The 22,929-nt window shown below is 47.7% G+C and overlaps 1 protein-coding gene across 5 annotated transcripts in view; it reads right to left on the reverse strand.

The window, feature by feature from the left end:
• WNK3 (WNK lysine deficient protein kinase 3) overlaps nt 1-22,707 on the reverse strand; it is a 59,146-nt gene extending 36,439 nt beyond the window's left edge. For 3 of the 5 annotated variants that reach the window (XM_073321509.2, XM_073321510.2, XM_073321506.2), the window contains exons 1-3: nt 22,448-22,707; nt 10,626-11,212; nt 301-473 (exon numbers count right to left, since the gene is read on the reverse strand). In XM_073321509.2, coding sequence (XP_073177610.2) covers nt 301-473; nt 10,626-11,126 — 674 coding nt within the window. In that variant the 5' untranslated portion in view covers nt 11,127-11,212; nt 22,448-22,707. Of the gene's footprint in view, nt 1-300; nt 474-10,625; nt 11,213-21,168; nt 21,317-22,330; nt 22,389-22,447 lie in introns of those variants that run through there. The other 2 variants (XM_073321507.2, XM_073321508.2) reach the window with 2 other exon arrangements.
• Between the last annotated feature and the right edge of the window lie 222 nt (nt 22,708-22,929).

Consider the following 22,929-nt stretch of genomic DNA (forward strand, 5'->3'; position numbering starts at 1 on the left):
CAAAAACGATAGATTAGAATTAGAAAGGGTCCAGAGAATGGCAACAAAAATGATTCGGGGGTGGAACAGCTGCCATATGAGGAGAGATTACAAAGACTGGGACTGTTCAGTTTAGAAAAGAGACGACGTGAAGGGGGGTATGACAGAGGTCTGTAAAATCATGACTGGTAAGGAGAATGTGACTGCGGAAGTGTTATTTACCCCTGCACAGAACACAAGACTAAGGGGCAACTATGTTAAAACTCAGCCGGCCTGCACCAAGTATGACTGGGAGCAGGGAGAGGAGATAGACAGACTTACGTCTTTAAGGTGCCAGAAGTCATCAGCTCAGTGACTAACACAATGCATTTCTTCCCCTTCACCGTGGACTCCCAGGAATCATAAAACCGGACGATGTTCGGATGCTGTAGGCCTTTTAGCATCTCTGCTTCTTCCTTAAACCTCTGCTGTTCTGCTTTGGTTAGCTTCCTGTCCTGGAACGGGGAGAACATTTGGGGAAGGGGGAATAAAGCAGATTCACTTGTTACTCCCGACAGTCACAGCTGAATGACTGTCTAGCTATTATACTGTGGCCGCGCCTTGGCGCAAAGCCGCAAAGGTATTTAGACATTTAACTCCCTTGAGATAGACTCCAGGAGCTCAATCTATTTCACTTAGCCACGGCAAGGTTATGGGGTGACCTGATTATGTGGGGAACACAAGGGTTCGAATGGGCTCTTCAATCTAGCAGACAAAGGTCTGACGCAGTTTGATGGCTGGAAGTTGAAGCTAGACAAATTCAGACTGGGAAGACGACGCAAATATTGAACCAAGTGGAATCCACCGCTGGAGCAGAGTACCCAGGGTGGCAGTGGGGTCTCCAGCATCAGCAATTTTTAAATCAAGATGGGATTTTTTTAAAAGGAATTATTTGGGGGCAGACCTATCGGCTGCGTTATCCAGGAGGTCAGATTAGACAAGCACAGTGGTCCCTCTGGCCTAGGGCTCTATTCATCTGTTTGTGCCTTTTTGTCTACGAATCTAGGAAACCCTCTGGTGAGCTTCTTCTTCCCTTGAAAGTGCATGAGCATAGCTGTGTGGATGAGGGGGGGCGGTATCCTTGTACCAGCAGAAGCCCTAATGGGTAGGCAGTTATACTGGTACAGTAAAGGGAAGAGCTAGCCTGGGAGAGTGAAAACGTTACAGCTTTTTTGTACAGACAAGGCTTCAGTGAATACATTTTTGCCAACTCAGGCGACGAACTCGGCTCTTTAAGGCAGGGGACCATATCTACCTACATGTAAAATGCCCATAAATCACAACTAGGATGATGCTTTTTAGGCAACAGTTTTAGGGTCATAAAATAGATTCATAGCATCTAGTCTGCCCTTTTGTGTGACACAGGCCACCAGGCTTCCCTGAATTAATTCCCAGTTGAACTAAGGGATTTTTTCTAAAAGATCTGCTCATCTTGATTTTAAAATGTCTAGTAATGGCGAATCCACCACAACCCTTGGTAAGCTGCTCCAATTATTCATTCCCCACCCTGTTAAGTCAACCCTTAACCTTCTCTTTGTTAAGCTATATAGACCAAATTCCTGGCGTGTCTCACTCTTGGACACCGTTACTAATCTTTTAGTCATTCTTGTGGCTCTTCTCTGACCCCTCTCTACTTGGTCAACATCCTTTTCGAACCGGGGATACCAGAACTAGACCCAGGGTTCTAGCAGCGGACCCCTGCCCCCCCACAAGACAGAAACCAGGAAACGGAGGCATGGAGAAATTCAAGTAATTTGCCCAAGGACCTACAGCTGACAGAGTGCTGGCAAGGCTGGCCTTTCCTCCTCTTCACCTGCAGAGGTTTCCGCTCCCTGTGCCCCTCTCTTTTTTGTTTCATTGCCGTTACTGCAAGTTCAGAACTGGCCTGACCACTTTCCAGGACTTCCCAGGAAGTTTATTTAAATGCTGACGCTCCTCTCTATAACCCAGTTTCTGGGGGTAGTTCACATTCAGAGTTTCCTCTTGCGGGTGGCTTTACAAAGGCACAGCCCTTCCAACATAACCTCTTACCCTTTAATAAGCCAAAATAAACAGTCATTTAAGTGGCACTTAGATCTGCTGATAGCTGGGAGATTTGAAAGGAGGGAGGCTTGCTGATGAAAAGAGGCAGGCATTTAGGACCAGATTACCTTCCCTGCTACAGTTTAAGAGGTTTGATTTTCATTCCCCAAGGCCAAATATCACTCCTGGCAATACCTAAAAAAGACCAATTAATCTATGGACTACCAACTGCATACACTATCCCCATCCATGCAGGGCTATAGGGACTTGTTAAATGCCCGTCCATTTCCCCCATTGGAGGGAATTGGCCTCGGAGGGCAGGGCGGGAGGAAGGGAGGGCTGCCCCAGCACACTGGTTTCAGAGTAACAGCCGTGTTAGTCTGTATTCGCAAAAAGAAAAGGAGGACTTGTGGCACCTTAGAGACTAACCAATTTATTTGAGCATAAGCTTTCGTGAGCTACAGCTCACTTCATCGGATGCATCACTGGGTTTTAGATGCATATCTCTCTCAAACAGACACAAAGGTAAACAAAGGGACCTGGCTCAGGAATGAGAAGCAGCTGAAGTTTTGTGGAGAATGAGAAGTGTTTGAGTCTGGCACTGACAGAAGACATGCTGAAGGTTCAAACACAGGAAATCCTTGCTGGATTGGCCTGCTTTTCTGGACGGCTAATCACCATGGCCTCTGAGCCCCTGGCCAGCCCTCCTCAATGGAGAGTCTTTTGTCCTCATGCAAACATGCCCACGCTCACTGCTGCCTCCAACCCTATCACCCCGCACTCACCCCATAACCCATCAACAACTCCCCCCCCACCCATCCACTGTCCCCAATACCTTCTGGGCCACTCACAGCACCTCCTCCTCCTGCCAGCTCAGCATGCCGCTCCCTCCCATCCCAGGGTAGGGCTGGTTTTCCCAATCCCGGCTCGCTCCCGTCGCCCACGCTGCATTCACAGGGCCTGACTGCCCCTCTGTTGTGCAGGCCAAATCTCAGCAACTAGCATTGTGATCCATCTGGCCAGGGCCTTCTGCAAGTGCAACAACTGCAGACTTGTTAATCTGGGCCTGGCTAGGGGCTACAATCCACTGAGTCTATCCCCCTCTGGTCTACTTTCTGCCTTCGCCACAGACTTCCCGTGCAACCTTGGTCAAGTCACTTTTGCTCCTCCATGATTCAGTTCCCCCCACACCTCACCCCAGAGAACAGAGACAAGGATTCTCTATCTCAGCTGCCCGTACTGAGACTCAAAGTCCACCGACTGGGAGGTGCTCGGAGGAGAAAGCTAAAGGTTTATTGGACCAGCTCCGGGCCTGGCTCTGCCGTTGTCTCACTGGATGATGACCCACCACAGACAGATGGGGCTACCAGGCAAAGTTGTTTCTACGCACTGAGCCACACGCGAAGGTTGCCAGACATGGAGTCTACAGCTGCGGCAGGATGGTTGGCTTCAGGCCTAGGGTTGCCAATTTTGGTCAGATGTATTCCTGGAGATTTCAGCACATGACAATCTTTAATTAAAGATTAATCTTTAATTCCTGGAGACTCCTGGCCAATCCTGGAGGGTTAGCAACGTTATTCATGCCATAAAGGGAGTTGCAGAGGGACTTAGGAGGGAGTTGACACATACAACAGGACAGTCAAACCCGGGCTCCTGCTACAGAACATTCTGCTCGCAAACCCTCCGACTCAGGGGCCCCGTTAGCACCCCCGTCATTCTGCCACAGAGGGGAAGGGTACTGATTGGCCAGCTGGATCAATGACTGCGGGAACAAATAAGGTGACCACAGTAGGCTTCCGTTTATACAGCTAGCACTGCTCCAAGCTGACACCCCCCCCACCCGGCCGGCTCTCCAGATTCGCAAGCCACCAAACTGCCCTGAATTCATCCATTCAAACTGCCCTGAGTTCATTCATTCATGAACGTGGATGCATGAGGAGTGGAAAACTCTGACCAGGCTCGGCAGATCAAACTCCCTGTGCAGAAGATTAAACTAATTATTATGTTTATGGTAACTATTCTGCCTCCCACTGCGGGGGGGGGGACCCCACAACCAGCAACACACTGGCTTGTGAATCAGCACTGTTCAGAAGCTCAATGTTCCCTGGTAAACAAAGAGGATTTTCACTGGCAAAGGCCTGATTTGCTCTAAAATAGCACATTTCCCTCCCCACCGGCTTTTCCGATCGATGTGTTATTCGGGACACCCACTATAGATTATTATAGATGCTCTACCCCCAGATAAGGAGGTTGAGATGACAAATTCTTTGGGGGATTATGTCTGTTGGACAGGCCAGCTGTGGGGACCCTAGCCAGCTCCTGCAGGGGAAAAATCTGTAAGCAGTAATACGGCTGCAGTTGGGAGCTGTGCTGAAAAGATGCGACGTGTTCTAGATTACAGAGCCGTTATTCTAGATTATTTACACATAATACAGTAGTGCTGAATGACCCCGGCCGAGATCAGGGCCCCATTGTACCGGGCGCTGCCCAGACACAGTGAGACACAGGCCCTACCCCAGCTGAGATCAAGTCCCCGCTGTTTTGGGCACTGCCCAGACACAGAAGTGCACAAAAGAGCTTAGCATGGTAAGTTAAGACCAAAGCTCCTGTGGTTATTAAAGGCAGCAGCCCAATGCCTCCGAGGGGCTGCAATCTGGGGTAAGAGTCATTACAATCCCCACCCCGAAGGACCACATATGTCCTGGTCAAATCCCAACCCACATTCTGCAGTCCCAAAATTCTCTCTTGTGGTTTCACTGGATACAGCATCTTCTGGACTTCAGAAAAGCAGACTTTGACTCCCTCAGGGAACTGATGGGCAGGATCCCCTGGGCAAATAACATGAGGGGGAAAGGAGTCCAGGAGAGCTGGCTGTATTTTAAAGAATCCTTATTGAGGTTACAGGGACAAACCATCCCAACGTGTAGAAAGAATAGTAAATATGGCAGGCGACCAGCTTGGCTTAACAGTGAAATCCTTGCTGATCTTAAACACAAAAAAGAGGCTTACAAGAAGTGGAAGATTGGAGAAATGGCCAGGGATGAGTATATAAATATTGCCCGGGCATGTAGGAATGAAATCAGGAAGGCTAAATCACACCTGGAGTTGCAGCTAGCGAGGGATGTTAAGAGTAACAAGAAGGGTTTCTTCAGGTATGTTGGCAATAAGAAGAAAGCCAAGGAAAGTGTGGGCCCCTTACTAAATGAGAGAGGCAACCTAGTGACAGAGGATGTGGAAAAAGCTAATGTACTTAATGCTTTTTTTGCCTCTGTCTTCACGAACAAGGTCAGCTCCCAGACTACTGCGCTGGGCAGCACAGCATGGGGAGGAGGTGGCCATCCCTCTGTGAAGGAAGAAGTGGTTCAGGACTATTTAGAAAAACTGGACGTGCACAAGTCCATGGGGCCGGATGCGTTGCATCCGAGAGTGCTAAAGGAATTGGCAGATGTGATTGCAGAGCCATTGGCCATTATCTTTGAAAACTCATGGCGATCGGGGGAAGTCCCGGACGACTGGAAAAAGGCTAATGTAGTGTCCATCTTTAAAAAAGGGAAGAAGGAGGATCCTGGGAACTACAGGCCGGTCAGCCTCACCTCAGTCCCTGGAAAAATCATGGAGCATGTCCTCAAGGAATCAATTCTGAAGCACTTAGACGAGAAGAAAGTGATCAGGAACAGTCAGCATGGATTCACCAAGGGAAAGTCAAGCCTGACTAATCTAATTGCCTTCTATGATGAGATAACTGGTTCTGTGGATTTATTCCTCGACTTTAGCAAAGCTTTTGACACGGTCTCCCACAGTATTCTTGTCAGCAAGTTAAAGAAGTATGGGCTGGATGGATGCACTACAAGGTGGGTAGAAAGTTGGCTAGATTGTCAGGCTCAACGGGTAGTGATCAATGGCTCCATGTCTAGTTGGCAGCCGGTATCTAGCGGAGTGCCCCAAGGGTCGGTCCATATGATTCTATGATTCTTCCACTTCCTGTCCTAAACTGAGGCACTGCCTAGACACGCCCAGTCATGAAGGAGTAGCCTGAATCCTCCTGCTATTCCAACCGTTTAAGGCCACTAGATCATTTATTCTTCTAGGTAGCACAGGCTGGTGAATTTCAATTAGCTCCCCCATTACTGAGCCCAATAACTTGTGTTTGACTCAGGCCTCTTCCAGAAAGGTGTCCCATCTGGCCTTGAAGGCATTAGGAGATGGAGAATCCAAACGCTTCTCTCAGGAGTTTGTTCCAATGGTTAATCACCCTCACTGGGAAACACTGGTGCCTTATTTCCAATTGTCTGGCTGTAACTTCCAGTGGCTGGTTCTTCTGCTTTACTCTGCTAGATTACCGAGCCTGGGGTTTTCCTTACGCAGTACATATCCCCTACCGTCCCCACAGACCACCAGGTTTGCTTAGTGAAGAGACCTGAGCCCTTGGATGAAATCACATGCCCCCCATACACACTTTTTCTTTTTCTGGAAGGAGGACAGTTTGGTTCATTTTACGATTCCTATTTGCCTCCCGTGCATCCTCTTGTCCTCCCGCCCTTTGCAGTCTTCTCTGTTTAGATTACAGGCTCTTTCCGGCAATGATCTGAGCGTGCGTGTCTGTACAGCGCCTAGCACAATGAGGCACTGATCTCACGGGGGCGGGGGGGGGGCCTAGAGACAAATGGGAACAGGGGGCACCCAGAGCCACTGAAATGGGGAAATGAGGGACCTTGGTATGGAAGATGAGGGACCTGGGGCGACACACAAAGCCCTTGGCATAGGGGCAATTGGGGGGGGGTTTGCAGGGAGTCTCAGCAATAGGGGGATGGGAGAGTGGCATTCAAAGCAGTTTGTGGGGGGGATGGAGGGTGCATACAGTGAGCTCAGTGAAGAGTGCAACCCCATGGTATTATTTATTAGGTGTATTACGGTAGCACCTAGGAACCCCAGTTCTGGCCCAGAAGCCCATTGTGCTAGGTGCTGTACATCATTATTGAATCATAGAATAACAGACTTAGAAGGGACCTCTGGAGGCCATCTAGTCCAACCCCCTGCCCAGAGCAGGACCAATCCCAACTAAATCATCCCAGCCAGGGCTTTGTCAAGCCTGACCTTAAAAACTTCTAAGGAAGGGGATTCCACCACCTCCCTAGGTAACGCATTCCAGTGTTTCACCACCCTCCTAGTGAAAAAGTTTTTCCTAATATCCAACCTAAACCTCCCCCACTGCAACTTGAGACCATTACTCCTTGTCCTGTCATCCACTACCACTGAGAATAGTCCAGATCCATCCTCTTTGGATCCATCTTTCAGGTAGTTAAAAGCAGCTATCAGATCCCCCCTCATTCTTCTCTTCCGTAGACTAAACAATCCCAGTTCCCTCAGCCTCTCCTCATAACTCATGTGTTCCAGACCCCTAATCATTTTTGTTGCCCTTCGCTGGACTCTCTCCAATTTATCCACATCCTTCTTGTAGTGTGGGGCCCAAAACTGGACACAGTACTCCAGATGAGGCCTCACCTATGTCGAATAGAGGGGAACGATCACGTCCCTCGATCTGCTGGCAATGCCCCTACTTATACACTCCAAAATGCCATTGGCCTTCTTGGCAACAAGGGCACACTGTTGACTCATATCCAGCTTCTCGTCCACTGTCACCCCTAGGTCCTTCTCTGCAGAACTGCTGCCAAGCCATTCAGTCCCTAGTCTGTAGCGGTGCATTGGATTCTTCCGTCCTAAGTGCAGGACTCTGCACTTGTCCTTGTTGAAGCTCATCAGATTTTTTTGGCCCAATCCTCCAATTTGTCTAGGTCCCTCTGTATCCTATCCCTACCCTCCAGCGTATCTACCACTCCTCCCAGTTTAGTGTAATCCGCAAACTTACTGAGGGTGCAATCCACACCATCCTCCAAATCATTTATGAAGATATTGAACAAAACCGGCCCCAGGACCGACCCTTGGGGCACTCCGCTAGATACCGGCTGCCAACTAGACATGGAGCCATTGATCACTACCTGTTGAGCCCGACAATCTAGCCAGCTTTCTACCTACCTTGTAGTGCATTCATCCAGCCCATACTTCTTTAACTTGCTGACAAGAATACTGTGAGAGACCGTGTCGAAAGCTTTGCTAAAGTCAAGGAATAACACGTCCACTGCTTTCCCTTCATCCACAGAACCAGTTATCTCATCATAGAAGGCAATTAGATTAGTCAGGCATGACTTTCCCTTGGTGAATCCATGCTGACTGTTCCTGATCACTTTCCTCTCATCTAAGTGCTTCAGAATTGATTCCTTGAGGACATGTTCCATGATTTTTCCAGGGACTGAGGTGAGGCTGACCGGCCTGTAGTTCCCAGGATCCTCCTTCTTCCCTTTTTTAAAGATGGACACTACATTAGCCTTTTTCCAGTCGTCCGGGACTTCCCCCGATCGCCATGAGTTTTCAAAGATAATGGCCAATGGCTCTGCAATCACATCCGCCAATTCCTTTAGCACTCTCAGATGCAACGCATCCGGCCCCATGGACTTGTGCACGTCCAGTTTTTCTAAATAGTCCCGAACCACTTCTTCCTTCACAGAGGGATGGCCACCTCCTCCCCATGCTGTGCTGCCCAGTGCAGTAGTCTGGGAGCTGACCTTGTTCGTGAAGACAGAGGCAAAAAAAGCATTAAGTACATTAGCTTTTTCCACATCCTCTGTCACTAGGTTGCCTCTCTCATTTAGTAAGGGGCCCACACTTTCCTTGGCTTTCTTCTTATTGCCAACATACCTGAAGAAACCCTTCTTGTTACTCTTAACATCTCTTGCTAGCTGCAACTCCAGGTGTGATTTAGCCTTCCTGATTTCATTCCTACATGCCCGAGCAATATTTATATACTCATCCCTGGTCATTTCTCCAATCTTCCACTTCTTGTAAGCCTCTTTTTTGTGTTTAAGATCAGCAAGGATTTCACTGTTAAGCCAAGCTGGTCGCCTGCCATATTTACTATTCTTTCTACACGTTGGGATGGTTTGTCCCTGTAACCTCAATAAGGATTCTTTAAAATACTGCCAGCTCTCCTGGGCTCCTTTCCCCCTCATGTTATTCTCTCAGGGGATCTTGCCCATCAGTTCCCTGAGGGAGTCAAAGTCTGCTTTTCTGAAGTCCAGGGTCCGTATTCTGTTGCTAATTATTAGGTGTATTACAGAAGCACCTACCAGCCCCGCCCCCCTGACCAGAAACCCTACTGTAACAGGCACAGTACAAAGACAGAACAAAAAAGTGGCCCCTGCCCCACAGAGTTTCCCTTTCAAATAAAAAGGAAACAGGTGGAGACAGACAAAGACAGACAGACACAAGGATCCAATCCCAGGCAGAGTGACGGGCAGCCGTCCGCCCGTTTCTGAGGGGCAGGGCTGAGCCTGGACAGGTGATTGGCGGAAGAGCCAACAGCAGAAGTAACAGAAAACTCGCCACGGGGGGCTGCATCCGCACACGCCTCATGCATGTGCCGGCCCCAAGCGTCCACAAACCCCCGAGGCAAAAATTCACAAGACTGGCTTGAATGTCAGGCAAACACAGAAACGGGGGGCCGGAAGGGACCTTGAGAGGTCAACCAGTCCAGCCCCCGGGGCTGAGGCAGGCCCAAGTAAACCTGTACCATCCTTCATTGGGGTTTGTCCAACCTAAAACAATGACGCGGATCTCACCAGATTTCAAGTGTCAGGGAGAGAAGGGGTTATTGGCCTTCTGATTTCTGAGCCTTTTTTAAAAAGAAAGCATGAGCAGAGATTTTTAATCATCATCATTATCATCAAAGAAAAAAAAGTAACAGGCTCTTACAGATGCCAAAGCCAGCAGGGACCAGAGTCATCGAGTCTGACCCCATCTATAGGACTTCCCCAAAATAAAATTACAAAGCACTTTTTACCTGCGGCGCTCAAAGCATTTCATAACCTTGACTTGTCATGACACCTGTGAGAGGCAGGGCAGCGCTATACAGATGGGGAAAGTGAACCCCGGATAGGCTAAATGATGTGACCTTAAGGTCACGCAAGGAAGTTTATGGTGAACCAGGGAATGGAACCCAGGTCTCCCAAGTCTTAGAGGAGGATTATATTCCTAGCCTATGCATATAATAAGATTCAAGGAGTGTCGCTCTATTTGTGTGTCACTCTGAAGCCTACAATGTCTGTTGGGTCAGGGTAAGCGAAGCAAACAGTTACAAGCAGGTTCAGTCACCCCTGAGATTCACAGATTCCAGAGCCAGAAGGGATCGCTGGGATCTCATCTGACCTCCTGTGTAACACAGGCCGGACAACTTCCCCACCATAGTTCCTAGGGCAGATCTAGATTTACAAATCCGCAGCCTGTTACCCATGCCGGGAATATATCAGCATATCAGAGGTAAGTCAACCAAGCACCACCATTACTCTGCAGCTAATTTGCATGCAACAATTTTCATTGGCGACTGCACAGATGGCAGATTACTTGTCCCAGCTGCCATGGTCTTACAGCCCAGGCTTTCATCTAGTTTTTTACATAATCCCAGGACTCAAGGAGCTGGAGATTTAAGAGAAAACACACCAATTATTGCACAGAATGACATCTGCTGTACTAACCTGCAGTTCACACCAGGCTACCTCAACCCACGTCTCTGTGTCAAGCCCTTTGAAGACGGTTTTAAAGGCCCCTCGGCCCAACTCAATATCAAACTTCAGGAAGCGGCCGCTGGGCGAGGTGGCCACTGCTTTCATCTCTGCCTCCTCTTCGATCTCCTTCTTGGTCTTCTCCTTGGAGGCCTCTGAAATCGCCTTAGAACCCAACTCATTCCTAGCCTCCTGCCCCAGCACACTGGCAGAGAGCTGGTCCCCTCGGCGACCGCCCGCAACCAGCTGCTCCCGCTCATCCCTGGGAGACGGTTCAGCGGTTCTGTCCTCCTCCATGATCTCCACACTCTTCCGGAAGAACCGCTTCCGTTCCATGGCACCCCCGGAGGCCGGGGCGCCGGCGGGCTCCATGATCAAAGCAGCTTCGATGGTCGGGATCCTGCCGTCCAGAGAAACTCCATCAGGTTTTTCCGGATCTTCCGTGCTGGCCGGCTCACCGGAATCTGTAGCCATTGGTACCTTTCGCCTGTGTCCTCCCTCCTCACAGCCGGCACAACGTTACTAGGACTTACTTCCTCTCAGAGCATCCCCATAGCAACCTGAAAGGAGACCGAGGGGTGGGGGTGGGAGAAGAATAGGATCATTTCAGAAGGTAAATCATGAAGCAGCTGCCAGAAGTGCAAAATCTCTGGGGGCTTCTTCCCCCCTGCCAGCGAAGGAATGAACTGGGGAGTCGCTCGGCAATACTAACTCGGCTCCCTGACCGAGATGAAGGCCAACACTGTGCTGTACGCAGTATTCCCCCCCTCCCCGACTGAGACCACAGCCCCTTCGTGGTTCTAGACACTGTAGAGAGCCACCCAATCGATACCAAGGTGTTTTGTTCTGTGGGGCACCATACAGGCCCTTGTGGCACCGGACAAGCCCTGACAGAGATAGGGGCCCCTCTGCACCAGATGCTGTACAAACCCATAGCAAGAGATGGCCCAGGCCCAGAAGAACAAACAAAAGGTGGGAGGGGAAACTGAGGCACAAAGACGGAGGGTGATATGCCCTGCGCATCAGCCGTGCAGCCAAGAAGAGAAACTCCCAGTTCCTCATAACTCAGTAAATGTCTCTTCCCTCTGGATTTGCTAAAATGCATTGGCTCAGACATACTGGCCTCTTAGCTTGTAAGTTCTCGTGGCCAAGGGGCTGTATTTATTTTCTGTCCTGAGCACATTATGGGTCCTTAATTAATCATTTCTAACCAAGCCCAGTGAACCCTGGGTTTCCAGCCAAGATGAAAGCACAGCAACTGCAATATGCAAGGGTCCAGATGCGGTTTTGGAAGTTTGAATTTTTAAAGAGCTCCCACGCACGCGTAAATTTCCCTGCTCAATGAAAGTGCATTTAATCAATGAGAACGCCAGACCAAGGAAATGTGAAATGGAGAGACGAATTAACGGACTCCACTATGATCTCTACGGATACCGCTGCCGTGTCAAGCTACTTCCTGGAACTGCGTTACAACAACGCCCCATCAGGAACACCAGGCTCAGTTCTGGGGGCTGCCTTTTTGAAAGGATCCCAGAGCTGGGGATAGAACCCAGAAGTCCTGGCTCCCAGCCTCCCCTGCTCTAACCACTAGACCCCACTCCCCTCCCAGAGCCAAACAAAAACCCAGGAGTCCTGGTGCCCAGCCCCCTGCTCTAACCACTAGACCCCATTCCCCTCCCAGAGCCAAGGATAGAACCCAGGAGTCCTGGCTCCCAGAGGTAACAGAATTAAGTTCCCTGGCCTGTATTATACAGGAGATCAGACTAAGGATCTAATGATTCCTCCAGGTCTTAAAATCTATGAATCTACTTAGCTGCCACATGCCCCAAAAGCCACCACTTGCATTCTGGAGCCAAGTGATCAAATGGGGGTCGTTTTTTGCAACTACAATTCACTTCTGAAATTTCCCAGGACAGGGCACACGCTGTCAGATCAGATCAGATGCTGGCAATTTAGGAAAGGGGGTCCCAATAAGCAGGGCACGGAGGCCCCTGATGCACCAATTCCTCTATGTACACAGTGTGAAATTAAGAAAGAGGAAGCGTAGGACTGATGATCAGGGAAATCGGCTAACAGCAAGAGCTGGTTTGACTGTGGGAAAGTGATCTCATGGGACACTTAAGACTACTCAGATTGCAAAGTTTCATTATGTGTTCATATAGCCTCTAGCCCAACAGGGCCCGACATGGGTTACTGCATACTTACTCATATTGCCATACCACAAAAGTCAGCTTAATATCCCTTCCAGAATTCGTTACTACTCCTTATATTGACTTTAAATAGTCCTGATAGCCATATAACTGTCCAGTCTCTTTTCTGAACCTGGTTAAGTTCTCAGCCTCATCACTTTCCTACGGCAAGGAGTTCCACAGTCATTTGCTGTGTGGAAGAAGTCTTTTAGCCACCTTTAGTGTCTCTTCTGGTGTTAGGACAAAGGGAGAGCAGGAGTTCTATGACTACCTTACATATCCCACTCATTATTTCAGTTCCTTTTATCATGCCCCTTCTTATTCACAGACGAGAAGGCCAGAAGGAAAAACTATCACCGTCTAGTCTGATCTCCTGTACAACACAGGACCCTGAACTTCCCTAGACTAATTTGTGCTTGAACTACAGTAGATCTTTCAGAAAAACACCCCAATCTTGATTTTAATATTGCCACCATGACCCTTGGGAAACTGTCCCAGTGGTTAATTACCCTCCCTGGTAAAAATTCATGTGGTAATAGCCAGCCCCCATCCTAAAGAGCTTACAACCTAAACTGAGAACCAGTCTGAATTCAATAAGGCGGAATTTCTGTAAAGAGAAGCGCAAAGTACTACACTCTGGAAGGAAAAAATTAAATCCACCACGGTCAGGCAGCAGTACTGCAGAAAAGGACCCAGGGGTTTTACTGGGTCATAAATTGAACATGTGTCAACAGTGTGATGCAAACAAGACAAATGTCATTCTGGGATGTATGAACAGGAGAGTCATACGGAAGACACGGGAAGTAATTGTCCCCCTCTACCCGGCACTACTCAGGCCTCAGCTGGAGTACGGTGACCAGTTTGGGGCACTGCACCTTAAGAGAGATGTGAACGAACTGGAGAGTCCAGAGGCAAGCAACAAAAATGATCGGTGACTTAGAAAACATGAGGCAAGGTTGAGAGAACGGGCATGCTTAGCCTAGAGAAGTGAAATGGAGAGGAGAGGAGAAATAATAAGGATCTTTAAATATGTCGAATAAGAGGACGGTGACCAAGAGTTCCCCATTTCCACAGAGGACACAAAAGCACCGTTTGCAAGTGGTAAGACGGACTAAGGGACCGAAGTAGGTTTTTTGCCATCTTCTATTTCTTTACATTCTGCAACTGCCCCCAACCCCCTCTGCCTCAGGCCTCTTCTCCGCTGGGAAAATCCGTCATGTTAGAACGCAGGGGAACTTCAGGGAGCCCAGGAGCAGCTGGCTTTTATTTAATCATGGCTGTCCCTTAGAAATCATGGACGTGCAGGCCTGGCAGGGACCTCGAGAGGTCACCTAGTCCAGTCCCCTGCACTGAGAAAGAGGGGGGTAGGATTAAATATTATCTAGACCATCCCCAACAGGGCTTTGTCTAACCTGCTCTTAACAACTTCCAGTGATGGAGATTCCACAACCTCTGTAGGGAATTTGTTCCCGTGCTTAGTTACCCTGACAGTTTGGAAGTTTTTCTTAATGTCTAACCTAAACCACCCTTGCTGCTATTTAAGCACATTGCTTCTCGTCCTGTCCTCAGCGGATAAGGAGAACAATTTATCACCCTCCTCTTTATAACCACCTTTTCTGTACTTAAAAACTTGTCAACATGTCCCACCTCAGCCTTCTCTTCTCAGATTAAACAACCCCCGCCCCCTTTTTTTTTTTTTTTAAATCTTGCCAGTCGGAGATCATGTTTTCTAGACCTTTCAACATTTGTGCTGCTCTCCTCTGGGCTGTCTCCAGTGTGCCCACATCTTTCCCAAACTGTGGTGCCCACAGCTGGACATAGCACTGCAGTTGAGGTCTCATCAGTGCTGAGTAGAGCGGAAGAATTACATCTCATGTTTTGCTTACAACACTCTTGCTAAAACAACCCAGAATGAGGTTTGCTTTTTGGGGGTTTTTTTTGCAACAGTACTATATTGTTGACCTATATTTAGTTTGTGGTCCACTATGACCCTCAGATCCTTTTCCGCAGTACTCCTTCCTAGGCAGTCATTTCCCATTTTGTGTGTGTGCGACTGCTTGTTCCTTCTTAAGTGGAGTACTTTGAATTTGTCCTTATTGAATTTCATCCTATTTACTGCCGATCATTTCTCCAGTTTGTCCAGATCATTTTGAATTCTAATCCTGTCCTCCAAAGCACTTGCAACCCCTCCCAGCTTGGTATCGTCCACAGACTTTACCAGTGTACTCTCTACGCCGTTATCCAAATCATACATGAAGATATTGAACAGAACCAGACCCAGGACAGATTCCCTTGCCACACTAAAGACAAAGCTCTGGTACCTCACAAGGGACTTTTTCTACTTCAATGAATTTGCCCACACGACAACAAACTGAAAACAAGGAAATACGTCCAACGGGGAACTACAGCACCATGTAACGAACCAGAAGAGCACAAATTCCACAAAAGGGCTTGACTTCAAAGGCCCACCCCATTCCACCAGTGGCAATGACAAAAAAATCCCAGCCTGGTGGTTTTCAGCTCAGCTGTATTTTATTATTCACATTAAAGTAGTCCAGCTGAGATCAGGGTCTCATTTGGCCAGGAACTTGACCAACGCGTAAGAAGATTATAAACTCTTCAGAGCAGAGCACATTTGTACGGCTTCTAACCCAGGACCCTGGCCTCATGGCCATGTGCAGTATAACTGTTCACAGAATCATAGATTATAAAGCCAGACACGACCACCGGGATCCTCTACTCGGCCCACCGGGAGCCCAGAATTCACTCCTGGTTGAACCAGAGCAGATCTTTGAGGAAAAAAACACCCCATCTTCATTCAAAAATGGCCAGTGATGGAGAATCCAGCACAGTCTTCAGTAAGGTATTCCAGGCATGAATTCCCCTCCCTGTTAAGAAGGTGAACCTTAAACTACGTCACAAGCTCATCTTTCCTCTCTTAGCTCAACCCTCATACACAGAGCAGTGACCCAAAAGAAATAAACCCAGGAGACCACCTTCCTGAGGGAGGAGAAGATATACCACAACACAGAGAGACAAGGGATCCAGAAAGCGCACCAACCAACTTCATCTGGCTAGGAAGATCCAAGATCTGCTAATGGTGGGGAAGGGACAAGACAACAAAAATACAGGATTCATAGATTTTAAGACCATAATGCACTGCTATGATCATCTAATCCGACCTCTCCTATAATTAAACTTGACAGAATTCAAATTTTTTTTTTTAATTTTGATGGATATCATCTGTGTTCATTTTAAGCATTTTTTTCCTATTTTCATCCATTTAAATTTGCAAAGTTGTGTAAATTTATGGATTTGAAGCATTTTTCCCTATATTTATCAATTTAAATTTTCACAGTTGCTGAAAATTAATGGAGGAGGGGCCAGACAATAATTATATAATGACGGTAGATGTTGAGATTCAAAAAGTCAACACTTGATAGCCATTAGAATGCAAACTGTCAACAACACCCATCAAAATACATAAAGTAAGCATCTTAAATCAAAGTTCTCAAGCAGCATTTGTCTTACTTTGCCTATCGGTACATCTCAATTACTATCTTCCTGGGTGTGCCTGTGGACAGTGAAATCAACGTCTGCAAACACTTACTGATAAATATCTAAGCCTTCCAAGATTACATATAGCATAGGCCATAGCAACTCATCCAGATTAGAGTAGGGTTCTTGTGCTCTGAGAAAAGCAGTGTGATCTGTTGGGTAGGGGACATGATCGGAGACTGCTACACCCAATAGGCCAGTGATAGAACCCAGGAGTACAGGATGGTGCCACAGTCACTTTGGGCCGTAGTCAAACGAGATATAGACTCCCATCTGGGAACAAAGATTGTAGGCCGTATTGATGGGATGGGGGACTCTCCCCGGGGAAACCGTGACTCTGAAAAAGATTTGGGGGTCATGGTGGAGAATTAGCGGAACACGAGCTCCCAGCATGACACTGGGGCCAGAAAGGCAAACGCGATCCCGGGATGTATAAACGGGGGAATCTTGAGTAGGAACAGGGAAGTTCCATGACCTCTGGATTTGGCCCTGGTGCGAATCCTGCGTCCAGTTCTGGTGTCCGTGGTTCAAGGAGGATGTTGGCAAATTGGGGAGGGTTCAGAGAAGAGCCATGAAGATGATTCAAGATACCGGGAATGGAATCTATTAAGTTTAACCAAGAGAAGGTTAAAAGTAGACCCGATTGCAGTCCAAGTACCTCCACAGGGAACAAATACTTAATAAGCGGCTCTTCAATCTAGCACTCAAAGGTCTAACACAATCCAATGGCTGGAAGTTGAAGCTAGACAAATTCAGACTGGAGAGAAGTGTACATTTTTAACAGCGAGGGGACTTCACCATTGGAACAGATTACCAAGATATACTCAAGTAGAACAAAGCATTCTCTCTCTCTCTCTCTCTCTCTCTCACACACACACACGAATCACGAAAGGCTCAGCACCTCACAAGACCATCCTGACAGGAACATCTGAAATGTACTGAATGGAAAACCAAAGTAAATGAAAGCCATTCTGTCAAACACTAGACACAGGAACAAATCAGTGGGGGCGGAAAGAACACCACAGAAATGCTCTAAACATTTGCAGGGAAGAAATTCTAATTATTCTGCTTAGTGCTTTGAAGAGTGAAAGAGCTACAGAAATGCAACACATTGTTATTATCAACCACCATGGCAAAATGGAACAGACGACAGGGAAAATGTGTTATCTGCCAAGGCCAACAATAAAAGATGGGGTTGAAAAAAGAACTAGCTAAAGTTCAGGCAGGATCGGTCCATCAATGGCTATCAGCCAAGATGGTCAGAGATGTAACCCCATGCTCTGAGTATCCCGAGCCTCTGATCTCAAGCTAAGATGACTGATTGGATTTTTTTTTTTTAAGACGTGCTCTAGTTCAAAAGGAATTATTATGGGGAAGTTCTATGGCCTGTGTTATACAGGTGACACGAGATAATCACAACTACCGGCCTTGGAACCGAGCAATCTACAAATTTACAAAGAGGTCACCATTCAGACGCAAAACAGTGACGAATTCAAGAATTCACATTCCAAATGAAAGTGGCGACCGATACGACTTTGTGTTAAAGAGTTAGCCCCAGATCCTTGAATCCTTTCCATGGCTGAACAATCAAAAGCCACAGAATGCACCAGCACAACAGGGTTTGGACTATGAGCTGTCATTTCTGGCAAAGTCAAAAGGTTCTCACAGACTAAGCCATTTTCTTTCACTTTAAACAAACATTTCAGCCTGGATAAGGTCAGAGACACATCGGCACGCATTTGTTTTAACACTGCTCCTCAAAATGAGGTGCTTTTTGTAAGACAGAAATACATCCTGTGGGCATGTTTCTCAAATATGAACAGCAATGTTCACCAGTACTTGGGGGGACATTTCTCCAAACAGGGAAAGTGGGGTCTACATGTACTTTTTGTACACGGGTTGGGAGTTGAAGCTAGACAAGTTCAGACTGGGAACAAGCCGCTAATTTTGAACTATTTGAGGAATTAACCATTAGACTGATTTAACAAGGGGCATAGTGGAGTCTTCATCACTAAAAATTTTTAGATCAAGATGGGATGCTTTTCTCAAAGATCTGCTCTTGTTCAGCCAGGAATTCATTCAAGGGAGTTCTCTGACCTGGGTTACACAGGAGGTCAGATGTGGGTGGGTATACCTGCATAAAGACACCTTACACTTGCCTCCCTCATTCCATTTCTTGTACAGGAAGAAGCTATGCTGATATAACTGCAACCAAGGGTGGTGCACCACTTTAACCCTCCCAGTGTACTTAAGTATAGTTAAAGCAGGTTAACTTGCATGTATAAACAAGACCTTACATATTCAGAAAGTTGTATTCAGTCCCAGTTTACAGGAGAGGGGAAATCAAGCACAGAGAGATTAAGTGATTTGGCCAAAATAACAGAGCTCATCGGTGGCAGAAAGAGAACCCAGGCGTCCTGGCTCCCAATGCTACTGACCTAAACTTCGTACAATTATTATTATGCACTTATATAGGGGTACTGCCCGGGTGCACTAAGCATGAATTGAGACCGCCATTTTGCTGAGTGCTCTACAAACATAAACACTACCCCCACCTCCAAGTTAGGGACAGAACCGAGGAGTCCTGGCTCCCACCTCCCCCCACCCCTGTGCTCTAACCCATTAGAATGCATACCCATCCCAGAGCGAGGGATAGAAACTCCCAGCCTCTACCTTGCCGCTCTAACCACTAGACCCCACTTCCTTCGCAGAGCCAGGGATAGAACCCAGGAGGCCAGGTCCCCTGCTCTAATTGACTAGATACCCACCCCAGAGTTAGGGATGGAACTCAGGTGTCACGGCTCACAGACCCGCACCCCCAACCCACTGGCCCCACTCCCCTCCCAGAGTCAGGAGTAAAGCCCAGGGGTCCCAACTCCCCACAGCACTACTAAACCCCACCCAAAGTCTGAACCTTCCCTTCTTTCATTAAAAGATTGTATCTATTTTCTGCAAAGGTTTTTTTTCCTTCTTTAGAAAACCTGCCATGACCCCCACCAAATATAAAAAAGTTCACAAAGTACTTAGTCAAATCATATAATTACCACTAACGCTACCATCAAATTGGAAACCTCACCTTGCCACCCCTTTCCACGGGAACTTACCCAGCAGTCCTCCCCAGTCAAACCTCCTGCTGTTTTCAAGGGCTGTTCTCTGGACAGTCAAAAGCATGCACACAGAAAAACAAAAAAGGCTGACTAGCAATTTTCCCTCCTCCTTTTCGAGATGTCTGAGCTTGTGATTAACAGAGCACTGAAACAGCCAGCTACATACAATGCAAATAACTTCTGCTTTCACTCTGAAGTCTAGCGATGTCTCGAGCAACTTATCGCTCACCATTGTTTGGCAGAGCAGAGCTCCAGAAGAGCCCATTGATCCTCTCGTGAGTCTGACTTCCTGTATAGCGCAAGCCATTTTCACCCCGTTCTCCCTGTCCTTTACCCGATCCCCATGGGAACTGACCGCTAATGACAGGAATACAAGGAAAGAGGACGGTTGCTCCAGGCATCAGATCACCGGTCTGGCACATCGAATACCGAATATCCGGTCCAATTCCCTGCTCCCCACAGCCTTCCCACCTAACTCGAGGTGAGCCAGTAAAGCCAGAGCCACCTGCAGGTTTTTGTACTGGTATAACTATTAGACACAATGGTCCCGGGTCCCTGCCTGGGACTGTGAGCTGCTACCGGAAGGCACCTAATATAAAACATACAGCACCCAGCACAATGGGGTTCTGGTCAATCCCTGGGGTGCTGAGCTGCTACTGTAATACATCTAATATATAATGTACAGGTGCTACCATAATACATCTAATATATTAAATTCAGCACAATAGAGTCCTGGTCCAGGATTTGGGCTCTCAGGCCCTACCATAGTACACCTAATATATAGCTTACAGTACCTAGCACAATGGGGTCCTGGTCCAGCACTGGGGCTCTGAGCTGCTACCGTAATATACCTACTACATAACGTACAGCACCCAACACAACGGGGTCCTGGTCCAGGACTGGGGCGCTCAGTTGCTACTGTAATACACCTAATATGTAGCACACACTACCCATCACTGGGACCCTGATGTGCTACCTTAATACACCTAATATATTATGTACAGGGACCAACAAAAAGGAGTCCTCATCCAGGACTTGGGCTCTCAGGCTCTACTGTAATACACCTAATATACAATGTACAGCACCCAGCGCAATGGGATCCTGGTGCAGGACCGAAACGCTGAGCTGATACCATAATACATCTAATATATAATGCACAGAACTTAGCATCATAGGGTCCTGGTCCAGGCCTGGGGTTCTGAGCTGATACCATAATACACCGAATAACATACAGCAACCAGCACAATGGAGGACAGGGGCCCTCAGGTATTACCATAATACACCTAATAAATAATGACAGGCTTGTCTACACACAACAGTTGTACAGGTTTAACTACAGTTAACTATTCCCCTATGGTGGACACAGTTATATCAGTACAAATAGGCTTTATACCGCTAGAACTACTCCCCGACGGGAAGGGACCAGTATAAGGCATCTCTATACCAGTATAACGGCTTCCCTGTACTCATATAACACTTATGCAGTTGTGACACACACACACACACTCCAAAGCATCCAGCTCAATATTAATTTATTTCTTTGCACTAACATATTTGTATTCCTGTATTCAAATTCTTGCCATCATCTGATATGTGGCTGTCACCCCTACTGGCGAAGCCAGTTTACCCAGACTCTCCGCGGCACTGCAAAAGCCACTATACCTTCCTGGCTTCCCGCTGCGTCTTTCCAAGGCTGGCAGCTACCAAGCAACCGAAATTCCAAGCCGTGGGAGATTTCGTCGTCACTAACATGACCCAGATACTGACATCTGTGTTGTCCTGAACTCACCACTGGCAACAAGAAATAAAACGGGGGACCACAATGATGGACTCAATCAGTGAAGCAGGCTTTTTTTTAAAGAAAAAAAAAACAGGACATGACTTGCACAACTTAAGGGATCAAAAATAAAATAAAAAAAGAACAACTCAAAAGCAATCACGTAAGACAAATATCACTGCGTGAATAAAGGAGAACGCCTGGCACTTTAAATCTTTTATGCAGAAGCAAGGAATAGACAGCTCAATTTCTTTTCTGCGTTACGACACAGCTTAACTGTAAAGCAAGCCTCGTTCCCACAAATCCCTGTCCCCTAAAAATCTAGCAGGGATCCCCTACGCAAACCCTCGCTTGGGAGCACGGTATAAATTACAAGAGGAAGGTACAGTTACAAAGAATGGTTCTAAGCAGCCATTCATAAACTGGTATTTCGTTTCACAGACCAGCTGAGCAGGGAATTGCAATCCACTTCCTCCACCCCCAAAATAAATCTGCGCGAAAGGAAATTGTTTTTAACCAGGAAAACCCCCCCCCCCAGATCAGATGAATCCAGGTTGCTATAAAAAATTTTAAAAAAATAATTCCAAAGAGGCGGAGGAAGGAAGCCGCCAAGCCACACACAAGAGTCTCACAAATAGCTGCAGGCTGAGGCACAACGGGGTGCAGCCAGCGAACGACAGAAGCCACATTAAAAAAAAATGAGGTCGGGGGGAGTTAATTCTCCATCCAGTGACTCTGTGGCAACGTTTAGAGGCAGGGGTTAGAAAACTGAAGCAAAAAGTCTTTTCCTCCCCCCCACCGTAAGGGTAACACCAGATTTCCACAGGCATCTCCCGGCAAATAACGCACCTACATACACCATCAATAAATACACCTGTTTCCCCAACACACGCTAAATAAGCATCCTTCACCAATAGCGTGCACACACTCACACTATACGCACACTAACAAATCATCCTGCAAACACATCCCACCCACACCCGCTCACAAATGCCACCACCCCCTCCCCAAATCCCTGGCTGTATCCATTTGGCCCCAATTTCTAACCATGTTCGGCAGAAAGAGAAGCATTGCAGACAGCATGGAGTCCCACGCACAATGCACCCCCCAGACTACACACACCCACTCCTCCTCCCCTTTCCCTCACGAAATCCCCCCCCCTACCAAGATTGCAGGACTTCAATTAAATCCTTAAGGGGGTGGATTGCTCCATCCCTCCATCTCTGTTCCCGGGCTCCCCCCAACAAGGCAGCCAAAGGAGGGGCAGTGCATCTGGGGAGAAGACCCCCCCACCCACACACACACTCTTCCTCTTGAGGAAGAACTTCCGGGGGACAGCAAAAACAGTCTGCCGAGCAGGTGAAGAAGCAATTCTTTCTCCTCCACCCGCTGTCTGGGCTGTGCTATTGCCAGCAGAGTCTGCCACAGAGGAAGGAGTTTGTAGGTGGGGTGGACCATCTGCCCCAGCCAAGGGGGAGAAGGATGGAGATGGGGAGGGGGTGAGATAAAGGCAGATTACCCGGATGTCTCCTTCCCCTCCCCATCCCCCCTCGGGGAGAATTCAGCTGTGATACCTCAGAGGTGTCAAACCCCTGCAAAGTTAAGAGAGAATCTGTCAATATCCACTTTTCCCCGGCCACATTTAA

The sequence above is a fragment of the Lepidochelys kempii genome, chromosome 23 (genome assembly GCF_965140285.1).
Source record: "Lepidochelys kempii isolate rLepKem1 chromosome 23, rLepKem1.hap1, whole genome shotgun sequence".
Classification (NCBI taxonomy): domain Eukaryota; kingdom Metazoa; phylum Chordata; order Testudines; family Cheloniidae; genus Lepidochelys; species Lepidochelys kempii.